The sequence below is a fragment of the Vanacampus margaritifer genome, chromosome 5 (assembly GCF_051991255.1).
Source record: "Vanacampus margaritifer isolate UIUO_Vmar chromosome 5, RoL_Vmar_1.0, whole genome shotgun sequence".
Classification (NCBI taxonomy): Eukaryota; Metazoa; Chordata; class Actinopteri; order Syngnathiformes; family Syngnathidae; genus Vanacampus; species Vanacampus margaritifer.
Window position 1 is genome coordinate 26,399,340 of NC_135436.1, and position 16,251 is coordinate 26,415,590.

General features: G+C 41.3%; 5 protein-coding genes across 6 annotated transcripts; 1 reads left to right on the forward strand and 4 right to left on the reverse strand.

Annotated features, from left to right (window-relative positions):
- Positions 1-20: 20 nt before the first annotated feature.
- sbds (SBDS ribosome maturation factor) lies at positions 21-3,188 on the forward strand. The gene is made up of 5 exons (XM_077566773.1): positions 21-437; positions 981-1,110; positions 1,194-1,394; positions 2,139-2,303; positions 2,394-3,188. The coding sequence occupies exons 1-5, from the start codon at positions 310-312 to the stop codon at positions 2,517-2,519; spliced, it is 750 nt and encodes a 249-aa protein (XP_077422899.1). The 5' UTR covers positions 21-309; the 3' UTR covers positions 2,520-3,188.
- On the reverse strand, positions 1,989-6,363 carry LOC144052575 (claudin-4-like). Of its 2 annotated transcripts, none has more exons than XM_077566775.1 (2): positions 4,869-6,363; positions 1,989-2,526 (listed from the first exon to the last, which is right to left on the reverse strand). In XM_077566775.1, the coding sequence occupies exon 1, from the start codon at positions 5,618-5,620 to the stop codon at positions 4,931-4,933; it is 690 nt and encodes a 229-aa protein (XP_077422901.1). In that variant the 5' UTR covers positions 5,621-6,363; the 3' UTR covers positions 1,989-2,526; positions 4,869-4,930. The 2 variants fall into 2 exon arrangements, with proteins under 2 accessions (XP_077422901.1, XP_077422900.1); XM_077566774.1 differs by having other exon boundaries at positions 1,989-4,182.
- A 144-nt stretch (positions 6,364-6,507) lies between these two features.
- On the reverse strand, positions 6,508-7,426 carry cldnj (claudin j). The gene has a single exon (XM_077565640.1). The coding sequence runs from the start codon at positions 7,141-7,143 to the stop codon at positions 6,508-6,510; it is 636 nt and encodes a 211-aa protein (XP_077421766.1). The 5' UTR covers positions 7,144-7,426.
- An 856-nt stretch (positions 7,427-8,282) lies between these two features.
- Positions 8,283-10,334, reverse strand: LOC144051929 (claudin-4-like). Its single transcript, XM_077565548.1, has one exon. It carries the CDS (start codon positions 10,246-10,248, stop codon positions 9,580-9,582), a length of 669 nt encoding a protein of 222 aa, XP_077421674.1. The 5' UTR covers positions 10,249-10,334; the 3' UTR covers positions 8,283-9,579.
- Positions 10,335-13,211: 2,877 nt separating this feature from the next.
- LOC144051930 (claudin-4-like) lies at positions 13,212-14,579 on the reverse strand. Its single transcript, XM_077565549.1, has one exon. It carries the CDS (start codon positions 14,488-14,490, stop codon positions 13,858-13,860), a length of 633 nt encoding a protein of 210 aa, XP_077421675.1. The 5' UTR covers positions 14,491-14,579; the 3' UTR covers positions 13,212-13,857.
- Between the last annotated feature and the right edge of the window lie 1,672 nt (positions 14,580-16,251).

Consider the following 16,251-nt stretch of genomic DNA (forward strand, 5'->3'; position numbering starts at 1 on the left):
TGTTTCTCGACGGTTTCTACGTCTTCGGTGACTGGAAATTTGCCTTTAAGCTACTTTGTGATTTGCTGTTATCACAAACCATTTAGATAGTTTTCTTAACATTAAGAAAATATATATTAGATTTTTGTGGATTTAATGTTTTTGACTTCCGTTTGAAAATTGACTACCTTGGTAAAACAGCGGTACCGTTGTTAATCATTGATTGTTCTTGACGGACTTTAGTTCTGGTAGCACAGTGGAAGGTTCATCGCGGAAGCGAGCATTTTGACAACACACGTATCCTCAATACAACTATTGATAGACGTGAAAATGTCTATATTTACACCGACCAACCAAATCCGGCTGACGAATGTGGCGGTGGTGCGCATAAAGAAAGGAGGCAAGCGTTACGAAATCGCCTGTTATAAGAATAAAGTTGTCAGCTGGCGCTCCGGAGCGTAAGTAAAATGTCAAATGTTGATTTTTAACAATTCTGCACAATCCCCTATCCCTAGGTTCATGTTTGTTGTCTTTATACGTTTTTTTTAAAAAATGTTTAATCCCGGGGGCACAGTGCTGACTGGTCCGAGTGCAGAGGACGTGAGATCGAGTCCGGGCTTTGGCCTTCCTGGGTGGAGTTTGCATGTTTTCCCCGTGCTTGCGTGGGTTTTTTCCGGGTACTCAGATTTCCTCCCACATTCCAAAAACATGCATGGCAGTTGAATTGAACACTCCAAATTGTCCATAGGTGTGATTGTGAGTGTGGATGGTTGTTCGTTTCTGTGTGCCCTGCGATTGGGTGGCAACCAGTTCAGGGTGTACCCCGCCTACTGCCCGAAGCTAGCTGGGATAGGCTCCAGCGCTCCCGCGACCCTTGTGAGGACAAGCGGTTAAAAAAAAAATGGATGTTTAATCCCAGTGTTAATTGAGCCAAGGGACAATTAACAAACGAACTGCGCATGTCGATCATAAACGTGCCACCTGTGTGTTTTTGTCTGCAGAGAGAAAGATCTGGACGAGGTTTTGCAGACCAACTCTGTTTTCGTCAATGTCTCCAAAGGGCAGGTGGCCAAAAAGGATGACTTGTGCAAAGCTTTCGGCACAGATGACCTCACCGAAATCTGCAAACAGGTCCAGTAACAATCTCCAATAGTAACGTTTACATTCTAAATAAGGCACCCCTGTTTAAAAATACCATCACGCAACCTGCACAGATCCTGGCCAAAGGGGAGCTCCAGGTGTCCGACAAGGAGCGGCAGTGTCAGCTGGAGACCATGTTCAGGGACATTGCCACCATCGTGGCCGACAAGTGTGTCAACCCTGACACCAAGAGGCCATACACAGTCAACCTGATTGAACGCGGCATGAAGGACATCCACTACTCAGTCAAGGCCAACAAGAGCACCAAGCAGCAGGTGATGGGATTAGAAAATCATGAAAAAAGTTATAGTACTAGAAGTCAGAATTTATATGGAGAAAGCTAGAATTTTAGCTAAATTTTACAACAGTGACATATGAGGATAATATAGAAGGGGATTAGGGTCAGTGAAGAAAAAAAGCTAATCATTTCATAAAGTTATGAGATTTTTAATTAATGACAATCTAAATACTGCAATAAAAATAGTAATTTTGTGGAATAATGTCAACCTTTCCAAGAGAATTTCAGGGGGGGAAATATCACAGTAAACTTTACAACATTGACATCATTTGAGAATGAACTAGAAATATGAGGGGGGGGGGGAAGCAATTTTATGAGGAAAATGACATAATGTTATAAGAATAAAGTTGACATTTAATGAAAATAAAATTGTAACATCACAATTTTATGAGACTGAGACTAGAATTTGCAAGTCAAGAGTCAGAATTTCGCAAAATTCAAGCTAAATATTATAATGGTTACATTATGAGAATATAGTAGTAAAATGATGAGGATTTTTTTTGTGCATTCTTTCATAATTTTATGGTGAAATAATTTGAGAGTGTCATATTAGAAGGAAAAAAATCCATAATAAAACTTAATACTTTATGAAAAGCAAAACAAAAGATAATAATAATAACTTTTTAGAAGAACAGAATTTTCGAGAAATAGGTCAAAATCTTACAAGATTGAAGTCTTTGCTTATGTTGTATGATAATCTACGTTATTGTGTTGCTTGCAGGCTCTGGAGGTCATCCGACAGCTGAAGGAGTCTATGCAGATTCAGCGGGCCCACATGAGGTTGCGGCTTCTGCTGCCGGGCAAAGAGGCCAAACGGCTGAAGGAGAAGATCAAACCTTTCATGCAGGTCGTGGAGAGCGAAGATTTTGAGGAGAACCTGCAAATTGTGAGCTGGCCATCCTCCTGCACCTCTCAGGGTAATGTTGTCGAAATGTTAAGGAAATCACTTTTTTTTTTCTTTTTTTTTTGTTCTTAGGTTTGTCTGGTAGATCCCGGCTGCTACAGGGAGCTTTGCGAGCTGGTCCGCTGCGAGACCAAAGGCAGAGGCGCCGTGGAGGTCATCAGTCTGAAGGACATGGAGGAGGGTGACGAGAAGCTGTAGGAAATCTCTTAAACAATTTAAAAAAAAAAACATTCATTACTAATTAAGTTTAAATAAAAAATTATCTGCCTGTATGTTTTCCCTCTATGCATCAGGCGTACTGTTTGGAAATCTGTTTTGCAGCACTTTTTCTTTTATTTATTTTTGCAGACAAATGTAAAATGTAAATGCATATTTAATAATGTCACTTTATTTTCAATCAGGAACAAGTGAAAAGTGCTTTGTCATGATGTCCACAGGTTAAGAATTGGAAAGTCTTTTTGGCCACGTATGTTACAACTTAACTCTAGTACAATAGCAAAAAAAAAAGACTATACATTAGAGTCATTTGGTAATATGAGCCCATTTTGAAATCTTCATAAATTGTCAAATTTACAAGAATGTAGTTAAGACTGTTATGTAAATGAGAAATTAACTTGAAATACTGCAAAAAAAAAAAAGTTAACATGATAGAGGTACATTTATGAGAAAAAGCAATATTACAAGAAAAAAGTATGAACTAATTCTATTGTGTTTACACGAGGAGCCTGCTCTGTTGCAAATACATTTCGTAACATCACTCAAGTTCAAGCAAAAAGTTTTGTACTGTATTTTTTTCACAAATGCCCACATTTTATTAGATCACAACTACTTGCATACAGTAAATTGAATTAAATAACATTCTGTTTATTGATTTTATATGCTTCGGATCATCACAACCTGCTCACCGTAACACGTGTATGTAAAAGATACTGGTATGGTCTCAAGTGGAGCAACAAAAAGCAATAATGGAGGAGAAAGATGCTTGAATGGTAAACATCGTAACCTTGATAGAAAAACATGTACAGTATATACCCAAATTCCAGTTAATAAATCTGTAATACACTAATAAATGCTGGGTTGTTTTTCTAACCCACACCCTGGGGTAGTTGCGGATTTTGAGAGGGTTGGGGTACTTTTACCCAAAGGTTCGGGTTATGTTGACCCAGCAAGTTGGGTTGAAAATTGTATTTGGGTTTGCTCAAGAGAGGACGCTAGTTTTATGTACTTTTTTCCTTATTGTGTTTGTACTCTATATGCATTCTATAAATTATACATATTACAGCAATGCGCTACATAAAATGCTACCTATACTCGCTCAATATAAACATACACAACTTTAGTGTTTTCAGTATTCATACAATTAGCGATGACACATATAAAATTGCACACAGTACGGTACCCTAGTGGTTTGCACATTTGCCTCACAGTTCTATGTTGTTTACTACAGTACGTTCTACCACATTCCAAAAACATGTTTTTACACTCTAATGACAGTTGGATCAAAAATATCCAAATTTTGGGTCAAAAAAGGGCAAACCTCTTAATTGGGTCAGTCTGACCCAACTGTCTTTTTTTCCTTCACAAAACAGGTAAAACGATTGGATTGTTTTTGTAAAAACAAAAAAAAGTTGGGTCAAATTGACCCAGGCGGTAGGACCCTTTTTGACCCATTACTGGGTTATTTCGACCCAACAATTTTTTAGAGTGTAGATTCATTTAAGGCTCTAAATTCCCCATAGGTGTGAATATGGGTTGCCCTGCGATTGGCTTGTCACCAGTCCAGGGTGTACCCAACATCTTGCCCAAAGTCAACTGGGATTGGCTCCAGCCGGTCTGTGTTTGAATCTCAGTTTTGTCCCTCCTGTGGGGGGTTCCAAAAACATAAAACATGTAGATTTGAAATTGAAATTTGAAAACTAGTTATATATGTTACTTGACAATATAAATATTTTTTTTTACTTGACCTTCAAAAAGGAGGCTTTGAGTTGTTTAATTCCACCTGCAGTTTAAGTTTACTGTCAAACTAAACTAAGCATTTCACATTGTGTATTTAAAATGACAGTTGTTCAGCACCGCTGGCGGTCGGGAGGGATGAAATAGAAGGACAGTTTAGCTTAATGCTAACAAAATATGCTAAACACCATAGACTGGCTAATAAGCAGCATTTATGTCAATGGTGCATCAACACTTGGACTTAAAACAACTTTTGCAGGTATATATTCGTTATAATTTGCAAATAATTCAGTTTTCTGATGAGCTGTGTACTCATGTCTATTAAACGCACAAAAAGTGTAAAAAACAAAACAACAACTTTGCATTCTGTTTAATGAGTTTACCACATTATTTTATAAAATACAATATTATAGAGTGCTATTTTTCTTACAATAAACAAATATTTGTTGTGTTTTCTTGGCTACCTGGAACGGATTAATGACATTTCCATTCTTTTCAATGGGGAAAGATGATTTGAGATTTTCACCTAGTGCGTGTGGGTTTAGAACCAATCACACACGGATCACTGATCGATCCAACCCCAAATATTCTCACCTGTGGCTGAAGACGTCCAGCTGTGTCGAAAACTGGTGGATGGCTATCCCACTTTCCCCACATCAGATGGGCATGGACCCACGTTGGTACTGGCTGTTTGTGAAGGTGGCCCTGTTAATTCTGTTTAGCGGATGCGTCGCCTCCTCCTCCGGGTGATGCGGCCTCGCAGCACGAGGTGGCCCCTCGGCAGCCCGCGGTGGTCCCTCGGAGGCGGTGGGACACAACGTGGTTAGAATGCTCCCCCCTGCTATCATCAGCGCAAATGAGACCCACCCCAAATACAGTGCCGGTCCCCACTGCCTCCTCAGGTGCACGGCTCCCTCAAGCGGCTGGCTGGTGTGGTGGCAAGTCCAGGCGATGGGTACCAGAATGAGAATCCCAGATAAAACATAACTGGCCCCGGAGACCACTTTAACCTGCCCCCGCCTGGGGAACCACCCGGCTCCGGCCCCTCCCACTAAGGTGGCGAAAGCCCCGGCCCCCACTGCCGCCATGATGAAGGCCCTCCACGTTCGGAAACTCCCAGAGAGGGACATGAGCGAGCGGTAGAAGGAGCAGTGCAGCTGCCCGTTGTGGGCCAGGTCCCAGTGGTCCCATTCCAGCCACACCCCATCCCAGTAGGCCGGTAACGTGGCGGTGGAGTTGTCCAGGGTTCCGCTCACTGTCCACAAGGCCATGCAGCGAGTCAAGATGGCGCAGAGCCATCCAGAGAGGGCCAGACCCAGGCCCGCCAGTTCCAGATGCCGGCGCATGTCGACTCGGGAACCCAAACAGACGGGGTGGGGCGTCCCAACCGCTGTCAGGCCGAGTTTGTCATAGGAAACCGGTTGGACGGCGTTAGAGAGCAGAGGAAGGCGTAGCCCGAGAGGAATTCTCTGTTTGTTCTGACATCGTATCAAAACAATCCCGACTCTCCCAGTCTGAGCCGTCAGCAGGCAGGACAAAAGCTCCTCTGTGGGCTTTTCTACTCTCTGACAAGAAGCTGATTTAAAGGAAAAGATTGTTTTTTTTGCACTATGACAGTGAATGTTCAAAAGTTAGACCGAGATAGCTCATATCAAAACTTTTGTCCAGTGAGTTTTGATTCCTATGGCATTCCAACAGTCCCTTTCATAGCAGCTGTTGATGTTCATTTTTTTCCCATCCAATCAGATTTCAGCCTCCGTGTGTTGCCATGTCAATTTATATGTCCTTGGGAATTAGTTTTGCTGTCCGATGTAACTTCACCTATATGAGCAATGGGAATGTTTTGATAATCAAATTTCATAGAGCAAGCCAGGCCCTCAATGACATCAGCATTTTTCCTACCTCTGATTGGCTGGCCAGAGGAAAACTTGTTAGAACTTAGAGCTAAGTTGGACTAGCATACATTTGACAATTAGCATCTCTGATGAGTACACAGCACAAAGTCCAGTGTTTATTTAACTCTTGATTGATTTTTAACACTTTTTGGAGTTAATATAGCTCCCCACATTCAAGAGTTATATCAACACTTTTACAATAGTTAAATGTGATCAGCTAGCAAAAGCACATAAGCTAGCAAAAGTACATCAGTTATTCGACTACTGTGTACGCTAAAGTCCAACTTTGTATTCAACTGGTGACCCAGTTCTCAAATGCAAGACTTGCTACTGCTATTCTAGACATAGTTTTTGATAGCGTAGCTGCTGTTTGTGGCCGTTTTAGCCGGGGTGTACCCATGAGAATGTATCACGGCCCTGGGTGGCGGCCTACTCGAACACAAGATGCCGCCTCCGCAAAGTAGCAATCCCGATGCGATAAAGCCGATATAAATGGCTGCCCCGAGCTCCCGCTTGAGTACATCGGGAACGCGCGGATTATGGAAGTCTCTGATCACGCTGTTGGCCGTCCAGGACACGGCCACCACGTTGGCGAGACCCGCCAGGCCGAAGACGAGGCCCGAACCCAGCACCACCCTGGTCTTGATGCGCGGGTGGCTCAGGCACTTGGTGCAGCGGGCGCCCAGGAGGAAGACCAGGAAGCCGAGGCACCCCAGGAACAGGCTGATGCAGACCAGACCGCGAGCCGCCTGCAGCTCTGGAGACAGATCCAGAAGAGCGTCGTAGAGCTTGCACTGCATCTGGCCCGTGTACTCGCTGACGCACGTCATCCACAGACCCTCCCAGAACACCTGCATGACCACCAGGCGGGTCCCAATGAAGGCTGTTACCTTCCACATGGGAAGGCCGCAGATCAGCATGGAACCAGCCAGGCCCAGCATGGCCAGGACGATGCCGAGCTCCTGCAGGGCCATGTTGCACCTAAAACCGGAGGTGGGGGTAAGTCACATGTTTTAACATTCAAGTTTTAAGGTACGCTGTCCCCACAAAATTTCAGTTTGGAGTGAAGTAATGACTTCAGTTTAGCAAATCATTAGCACATTAGCAGCTAATGGGCTATATGTTGCGTGCAAAGTGGCTAATTAGCCGCTTTGCATTCAATATCTCATTACATTAATACATTCAATGAAATGTAAACAGGCAAGACGCAGATCAATTCATGTAAACCGAGAGTATCTCACATCTGCCTAGGCTAAATTACACAAAATAAGCATAGTCTAACATGGCTGCAATTACGGCTAAATGAATTAGCTCATCAATTCAATTCAATGAATCAATTCCACAAGTTAGGTCTTCGACGTCACATGACACAGTGAACTCACCGAACCACAACATTTGGAATCTCAAACACACTAGACGAGTTTGCAAATATTTGGGGTGCAGGGACCCCTTGAAGAGGAGAAAAACTGCCAAGGTTATGGCAACAAATTGTTGTATTTCTAACAAGAATAAATCAAATGCTAACACGCTAGCAGTTTATATGCTAACGTACAACAAGATGATCACCATATTCTGGCCATTATTTAATAACTTTTCTGTAGGATACTTTTTTTTTTTTTTATGAAACATGTCTCTGTATGTCACCATTTTGTGTTATGATGAACTTGGATGGATCAGATTAGCCACGAAGAAGCTAAAGACCAGAGGCTAACACTGTACTTAATAACTTAGGGATATTGACTGAAAGGAATTACATATGCTTCTATAATTATTGACCCTCATATTTTATTTAAATAAGGTGAATTCAGTTCAAAATAAGAAGGCTGCATTTCTGATCCAAATTGGGAAAACGTGGCAAGCTCATTGTAATGTGAAAAATCTGAAAGAATGTCACGATGCTGAATGTTGGTTATTTTTGTTAGGTCGTCGGATACACTTTTTTTTTACAATAAGTACTGCCTCAAATAAATTCAATACCACCATCATGACATAACAGTAGGCCTGAGACCCAAGTGTTCGTCAAAAAAAAAAGTGTTTTTTTTGTTTGTTTTTTTAAATACTAGTATTAAATGCCATCATAAGATCATTCATAACACTGCACTTGATTTAAATATGATTTAAATAACATTTATTGCACACTGGTAAAATAAAAATTGTATCTAAATAAATGTTTGAGAACAATCAGTTCTAAAATCAAATGCTTCCGTACTTAAAAGTTAAATGCAAATTAACTGTACTGTATCTGCATTTGACCGTAAGAACTCTTAATTCAGTGAGTTACATACCACTAGAGGGAGACCTCAAATCACATGACTTAGGCAATTATTATAAGAGGGTGACGATATTGTTAGTTTAATTGGGTGGCTCTCCCCTCCCCATATGTAAGAATGTATTTGTTTAAAATGATACAACATAATTATTTGTAGCTAATTATTTTGTGGACCCCAAAGCTATGGCTAGCAGGACCCCCGTTTGAGAATCACCGCTTTAGTTTGCCAAAACGGAGAGAGAGTGCGATACTCTGTTTGATAGGAGAACCGGCGAACTGGTTCTACCGGAGCTGATGTCAACAGACAACAGGCATGTGATCCGAAAAAAGAAAACCGACTTTGATGAGAAACAACACACATGGAAAAGCACATGAACAAATACTGAGTACAAATATTGAGTCCCAGTGGTTTGTGTCTTTGAAAGCATGCCAAACAAGGGAACATCATCCAAGTCTTTTTAAACGGCAGAGTAAAACGAGGACGTGTCATAGCTGTCCATTCAAGGTCTGACACTCGGAACGGTAAGTCACAGAAGTAAAGCGAGAAAATATCGTAGCTGTCCAATCGACATGTGAAATCTCAAACAGTGGGTAACAGAAGTGAAACAAGAACATGTCATAACTTTTCAGCCAATGTCCAATACTTGGAACAGTGGGTCAAAGGGTAAAACGAGAAAATGTCATAAGTGTCCTTCGACTCTTGCCTAACATATAGTTCTCCTCTGATGTTTATTGATGATGTTTCAGTTTGCTATCTATATTCGAAAAGGATTAGCGGACTAGTCCCTCTAAATTGTAGGCCAGTCTCTTGTGGTAAAATGTAGGAAAATAATCATTAAAAAGCACTACATCGGCCCAAAAGAGGCCAGCCCACTGGGCATCTGCCCTATAATCCAGATGGCCAGTCCAGCCCTGGCTAGATCAGAGATGTAAAACGAGAACATTTTATAACTGTCCTTCCGACATGTGAAATACACGCCTGGCAAGCAAAAATAGGTACACAGTTAAGAGTTCTACTGAATTCTTTATTCATGACCTCACCCCAATAGATTACACCTGCCTTGTATGTACAAAAAGTAAATCCAGTCAGACAGCAACTTTTTTCCTTCATGTTCCATTTTGAAGTTTTACTCGACTCGCCTCAAATGTACGTTTTTGTCGGCGTGTACGAGCCCATCGAGTCGGCTTTGCTGTATGCTGCCATAGACCTGTCCGGCACGTAGTGCACGGATGGCGCCTCGGCCCCCTTGGGGGGGCAGCTGGCGCAAAGGAGGGCCCCTCCCAACAACAGAAGCCCCCCCGCCCCCCAGCCGATGTATAGAGAAGCCCCCAGTTCCCTCTTCTGGGCGTCCACCACCGCCGAGTTGTAGAAGTTCCTGATGATGATACTGGCGGTCCAGGACACGGCGATGATGCAGAGGAACCCGCTGATGATCAGAAGAACCCCGCCAGCCACCGACGCCCTCGCTTTAGCCCTTTTGTCCGGGATGAAGCTGGTGCACTTGCCGCTGGCGAAGGCCACCAGGACGCCGGCCAGCCCGACGATGATGGAGACCACCACCAGGGCCCGGGCGGCCTGGAGGTCCCGGGTGAGGGCCAGCATGGAGTCGTAGACCTTGCACTGCATCTGACCCGTGCTCTGGACCACGCAGCTCATCCACAAACCCTCCCACATGACCTGCGACGTGACAATGCTGCTGCCGATGAAGGCGGTGACGCGCCACATGGGCGAGCCGCATGTGATCAGCACCCCGATCCAGCCCAGGAGGCCCAGGGCGCAGCCGGCCATCTGCATGCCCATGGAGGGCATGATGGCGAGAGGTTTGGCGAGGAGACGATAGCGGGAAGGCGATCGGCTGCCCGAATGCGGCGCAGACAACAGAATGGGAGGCGTGAAAGTCGAGGACGCATCAGAGGGCCGCACAAAAGAAGACCTGCCGTTCAAGATTCTTTGCCGGTTGTCAAGGGCGTTATTATTAGCTCTCTGAATGGAGGATTGTGTTACTCAGTCTGCTCGATACTCGCAACAAAAAGACACCAAGTCAACATTTGAGTACAGTTTAATAAGAAAGTCTCACGAAAGTGAGTACTGTATACTTTTTGCGAATATTTTATTAGATCTTTTCATGCGACGACACTAAAGAAAGGACATTTTTCTCCCATGTAGTCAATGTACAGCGTGCATTAATCATTAACTCTTTCACTGCCATTGACGACTGTAGACGTCAAAAATTCATGCGAACTCTTTCGATTAGTTTAACAATGTTTCATTTTTTATGAAAACCTGTATTTTTTTATTATACATTAATAAAACAGATAAAAAAATTATCATGCAATTACTTACGATTAAACGCCCCTTATTTTTAATATATATTTTTAAAATTAGGCCCGTCAGGCGATTAATATTTTTTTAATTGTAATTAATCACATGACGTCACTAGTTAACTAACGATTAATCACAAATTTTATATCTGTTCTAAATTTACAGTATTTTTTTCTAGGTTTTCATACTCTTGTTAGCAAAAGTGGATTTTTTTTAAACTAATAGAAATAGTTAAAAATGAATTTTTGACGTCTATAGCCGTCAATGGCAGTGAATGAGTTAATGTCAAAACCACTGGCAACAAAAGCGAGTAAACCTCTATGTGAAACCCCATTCACACCTGAGACCTTGAACACTGACACAGAGGAAAAAAAATTGCCAAGTGGGTCTAACATGTACTCACTTTTGCTTTGGCAAACAGTTCTTAACAAATTAAATGCTTATATGTCGTACTGAGTTAAATACAAGTGAGCCGTTCTGTGAGTCTTATGTGCACCACTAGAGGGAGCCAATACGATAAAATAATCACGGATCTGGAATTTTTTAAACAAGACCATATTTAGATTTTCAACCAACTTAACAATTAGATTTAATTAGTTTTGTTGGTAATTTATAGTCTTTGAAAAACATACCATTTGATGCATTATACTTTTGAAAATAAATCGAACAGTATTTTTGTACTGGATTGCTGTATTTAATTTTGCTGACAGATTAGAGTTTTCACAACAATTTGGTGTACATTCCTTAAAACAACATACTTACTTTTCATAAGCATCAAACACGATTTGCAGTATCCCACTAACCCAACATACCAGTTTTCACAAACATTAAGGACAATTTTCAATGACGAAAAGGGCAAAATTCTATGTAAAAGTGTGTAAAATGTTATAAGTTGTTATGATAAATTAAGTACATCTGTGTTGTTCAACAACAAAAACAAAATCTCACTACGTAATGTTGACTGGAATGTCTGACGAAATGATATAAATGCATGCCGGCCCGAAAGTGATACTTTTGTAAATATTACAACGTGACTTGCATGTGAGGTATTAACGTGAATGACGCGAGAAGAATGCGAAAATTAGTCAGAGGTGTGTTCACATAATAAAACTGCATGTCATGCTGCAATAGCAGCCAGCTCAAGTGAAGCAGCTGAAGGTGTGATTCATACTGGAACGCTTGTGGACGGATGTTGTCCAGCTGACATGAAATAAATCATTTGACTGAAACCAAAGTCTCCGCCAAGATTGAACTGAGCAATTTGTGTGTGTTTGTATGGTAGCGGGACACTTCCTGGTTCACTATGAACAACAGGGTTTTTTTTAACTCAGGGGTTGCTGGAACGATAATCAAAAACATGAACAGTGAAGCAACACGGAAAAAGATAATAATAAACCAATACTCACAGGCATATATTCTTTATCACCTGCAAAGAATGACGATTATTACTGCATCTTGTTAAAGAGCTGTAACTATCTCCTGTATGATATTGACACTGAATTATATTGTTTTTTAAAAAATATATATATTTTTTAAATAAATATGTTGCTGGAAAACGTGCACGATATAAATTTATATGCAATGTTATATGAAATAATGTGGAAGAGTTTAGCGAAAAAGGTGCACGTTTTTGAAGGATATGCAGTGATGATGATGTGGAATGATATTGGTGAAAAAAATTACAATTTGATGAAATAAATTGAACAATGTAGAATTATATGGAATGATGCAGAATGATAAAAATGTGCAATATGTTGAAAAATATGGATTTTTTATGTGGGAATTTTCTCATGGTTGAAAATGATTTCCAAGGTGAACTGAATGTGACTGATGTGAATGTCTTCTGTTGAATGTGTCATTGGGGATATGGGAAATTGTTGGGTGAAATTGTGGAGAAACTGCACATTTTTGGAATGGGAAAAATAGTAAGTAGCCCGCATGGTGTGAAATTTTGGAAATTGTTGAAGTTGGAATGGTGACAATCGGTTAAGAAATGTGGAAGTAAAAGACCATCAAAAATGTGAGTAACCAATACATATATCATTTATCAAAGTGGTTGCCGTGGTAGCATTAATCAGTACGCAAGAAGTAGCTGTCAGCTTCCAAAAGGTTGTTGACCCCCGTTCTAGCATGTTTGGTGCAAAAGTTTCATGAGGATGTTGTCGAACTGGCTGAACTAAAAAAAAATATATAAAAAAAAAACTGGCTGAACTGGTTGAACATCTGCTTGAAAAGCAACTCACATTCCGGCTCATCTGAGCCTCCACCTTGGTGACCTACTTCAATATAAATTGACAAAGCCTGACAATCAAAGGAAGCACTGGTAGTTTATAGAAATATATTTGGTAATATGAGGACTTGAAAAAATGGTGTCATTCACAAACAGGCACCATTTTAATAATGATTCTAATTCTGATGTGGTAGAAAAAAAGCACAATAACAAAATGGTGTAAGTGTAAGTAAATGCTTTATTAAATATCAGTAAAATTGGTTTAAAAAAAAAATATGGAAGAGGAACATTTATACACAAAATACATTCACAAGATAATATGTGTGGCTGTACAAATAGCTTCCATTTGTAGTTGTTATTTTTTTGGTACAAGATGAATAAAAACTGGAGCTCAGTCCTGAGCCTCGTCGAAAATGTGGAATTTCTCCCAAAAGTTGCTCAAAGCTGCTTTGGGAAAGATTACCTTTGTTCACAAACTTCATTCGATCAGAAACTGAAGGAAGATTGAATGAATCCATTCCAGGACTAGATTACATTTGTCTTGTTTTTTTATGGATTTTTTTTTTAAGAATTACAAAAATAAATGTCAACACACTGCCAAAGTGAGTAGCAAGATCACAAACACAATTCTCATGTTTGGCTACTAGTTACTTTATACTTTTGGGAGCCCACCCTCCTGAGGGGTCTTTTTTGAGCAAAAAAAAAAAAAAAAAGATACCTGCATGTGAGATACGTAAGAGAAAGCACAACTGATGGTTCCGCGTGGATGCAAGACTTGCCGGAAAATCGATTTGTCCATGAACGCGCTCGTCTGTGAACCGAGGTTTGATTGTACTTCAAAGTCTTTTCCTGGCCTGGGTCAGTCCTCAGACGTAGGCCCGACTGGTGGCGGTGGATCTTGCACCCGAGTACTTGACGGGGTACTCCGGTCCGTCCTTAGGTGGGCACGAGCTGCACAAGAGCGCCCCGCCCAGGAGGAGCAGCGCCGCCGTACCCCAGCCGATGTAGAGCGCCGCGCCCAGCTCCCTCCTCTGCGCGTTGGTCAGGATGGGGTTGTAGAAATCCCGGATGATGGTGTTGGCCGACCAGCACACGGGGATGAGCACCATGACCCCCGCGCAGATGAAGACCACGCCCGCCGCGATCGCCACCTTAGCTTTGGCCGTCGGGTCGTTCACGAAGTTGGTACACTTTCCTCCGGCGATCCCCAGGATGACCCCGAAGGCGGCCAGGATGATGGCGATGACCACCAGGGCCCGGGCGGCCTGGAGGTCCTGGGGAAGAGCCAGCAGGGAGTCGTAGATCTTGCACTGCATCTGGCCCGTGCTCTGCGTGACGCAGTTCATCCACAAGCCCTCCCAGATGACCTGCGCCGTCACGATGTTGGCGCCGATGAAGGCGGTCACCTTCCACATGGGAAGGGCGCACACGATGATGGTTCCCAAGAAGCCGATGATGGCCAGGATGAAGCCCAGCATCTGGCGGCCCAGCGACACCATGATGACGTCTTTTGTGTTTGGTACTCACGGGAGAAGGACGGAAGAACTGAACGAGTCGGTTATCACGTAAGAATAAACACGCGGGAGTGTTTGACTTGGTTTTAAGGACGGCAAAGCATAAGTGGGGCGGAGTCTTAACTGAAACCGGCGGGCCTGGCTTTGAACCTGCCTGACCAGATTCCTCACGGAGGACCAAGAAGAGTTTCGACGAGATTAAATCGGTTCCACTTTATGTACATGAGGTGGCATTCTTGATTCAAACGACGCTCTGACACCTGATTGGTGGGTCGTCACCTACTTTCTTTTCAAAGTGGCACAGCTTGGAGGCGTGGTAGTCTCAGGGGGTTTTGGTGGCTTTGGTTTTGGGGAAGTGGTGAGTTTTAGCAAGAAAAAGACCCCCAAAAATCCTAAGGATTTTCTTTACTGATGTTTTAACATTAGTTAAAAATGACTTATGCTCTCATGCTAACAACTTGCAAGAGTTCTACCAAGTTGTTTATCATTTCCTTCTTTATTAATTTATTTTTTTATATTTCATGTATGTGTATATTTAGTTGAATGGTCCCCACAATTGCTGTACCTTACCCCAAAAGATTTCTTCCTTTGGGGTGTGTTTTGGGCTGTTAAAGATAAAGCCTATTTGAAAAAAAAAAAAAATCTCCCATGATTGATGACGCGTAAATTCACAAAAGAAGCATGCCATGAAATTGATAACAAAAAAAAAAAAACATCTTTCTATCAACACGTGCTTGAGTGCAGAAACTAGACTTGCGGAATTTGTAAATGCCAAACACTCACATTGTACTCAATGTTACGTTATTGCAATTGTGATTGAAAAACATTTGTGAGGCTATCTGTAGATATATTCATATTTCATTCCATATGTGAAATCATTTAAAAATATATTTTTAACAAAGAAATATGTACACAATAAATACAATACAGTATGTTACCAATGGAATCAATATTGAAATAATAATAATTATAATCATTTATTTTAGGTTTTTGCATTTATTATAACACATTCATTTCCATCCCAAAGAATTGTGTTCAAAAAACATAGACACAAATGTAGTCCTAAAAATAATCACCTAAGTCAAAGTATTCTGTGGGGAAAAACTACTCAATTATTGAGTAACTGGTGAGTAATTTTCGATTTAACTACTATACATAACTATATAACTACTACTATAAGCAAACTATGAACATCAACTATACAAAATATAAGAGGTTCTGCAAATGTAGCTATTGCCAGCAATATCACTTTAACTGCAACAGGAACAGAATAGAAAAGGAAAAAATGGGAAGTCAACCCAATAACAAAATTTTTCTTTACAATAATGTTGTGTGCTCCCCCACTAGTTTAAACACGGCATTCGGATGAGTTGTGAGTTTGTGCAATATGAATTAAGCAGCAAAATCCACCCGTTTTCAGTACGTTTTTGTTACTGACTGAAAATAACATTGCAGTTGCTCAGAGTTCAGATATTGACCAATCAAAGCTCACTTTTTCTGAGTGTAATCATGTGACACTCATTCACAGCCGTGATTGGCCGTTACCTGAGCAACTATGATGTCATTTTCAGCCGAAACCAAGTGAGAAAATGGCCGCCCCCTGAAATGGGTATTGACAATCCCTTTATTCTTTAATCTTTTTTTATTTTTTTATTTACACTTTTGGAAAAGTACTAGCTACAAAAGCTAATCGTTTTCCTTTGTTTTGTTTTGGAACATACACTTAACTGACACCACAAAAAAAAA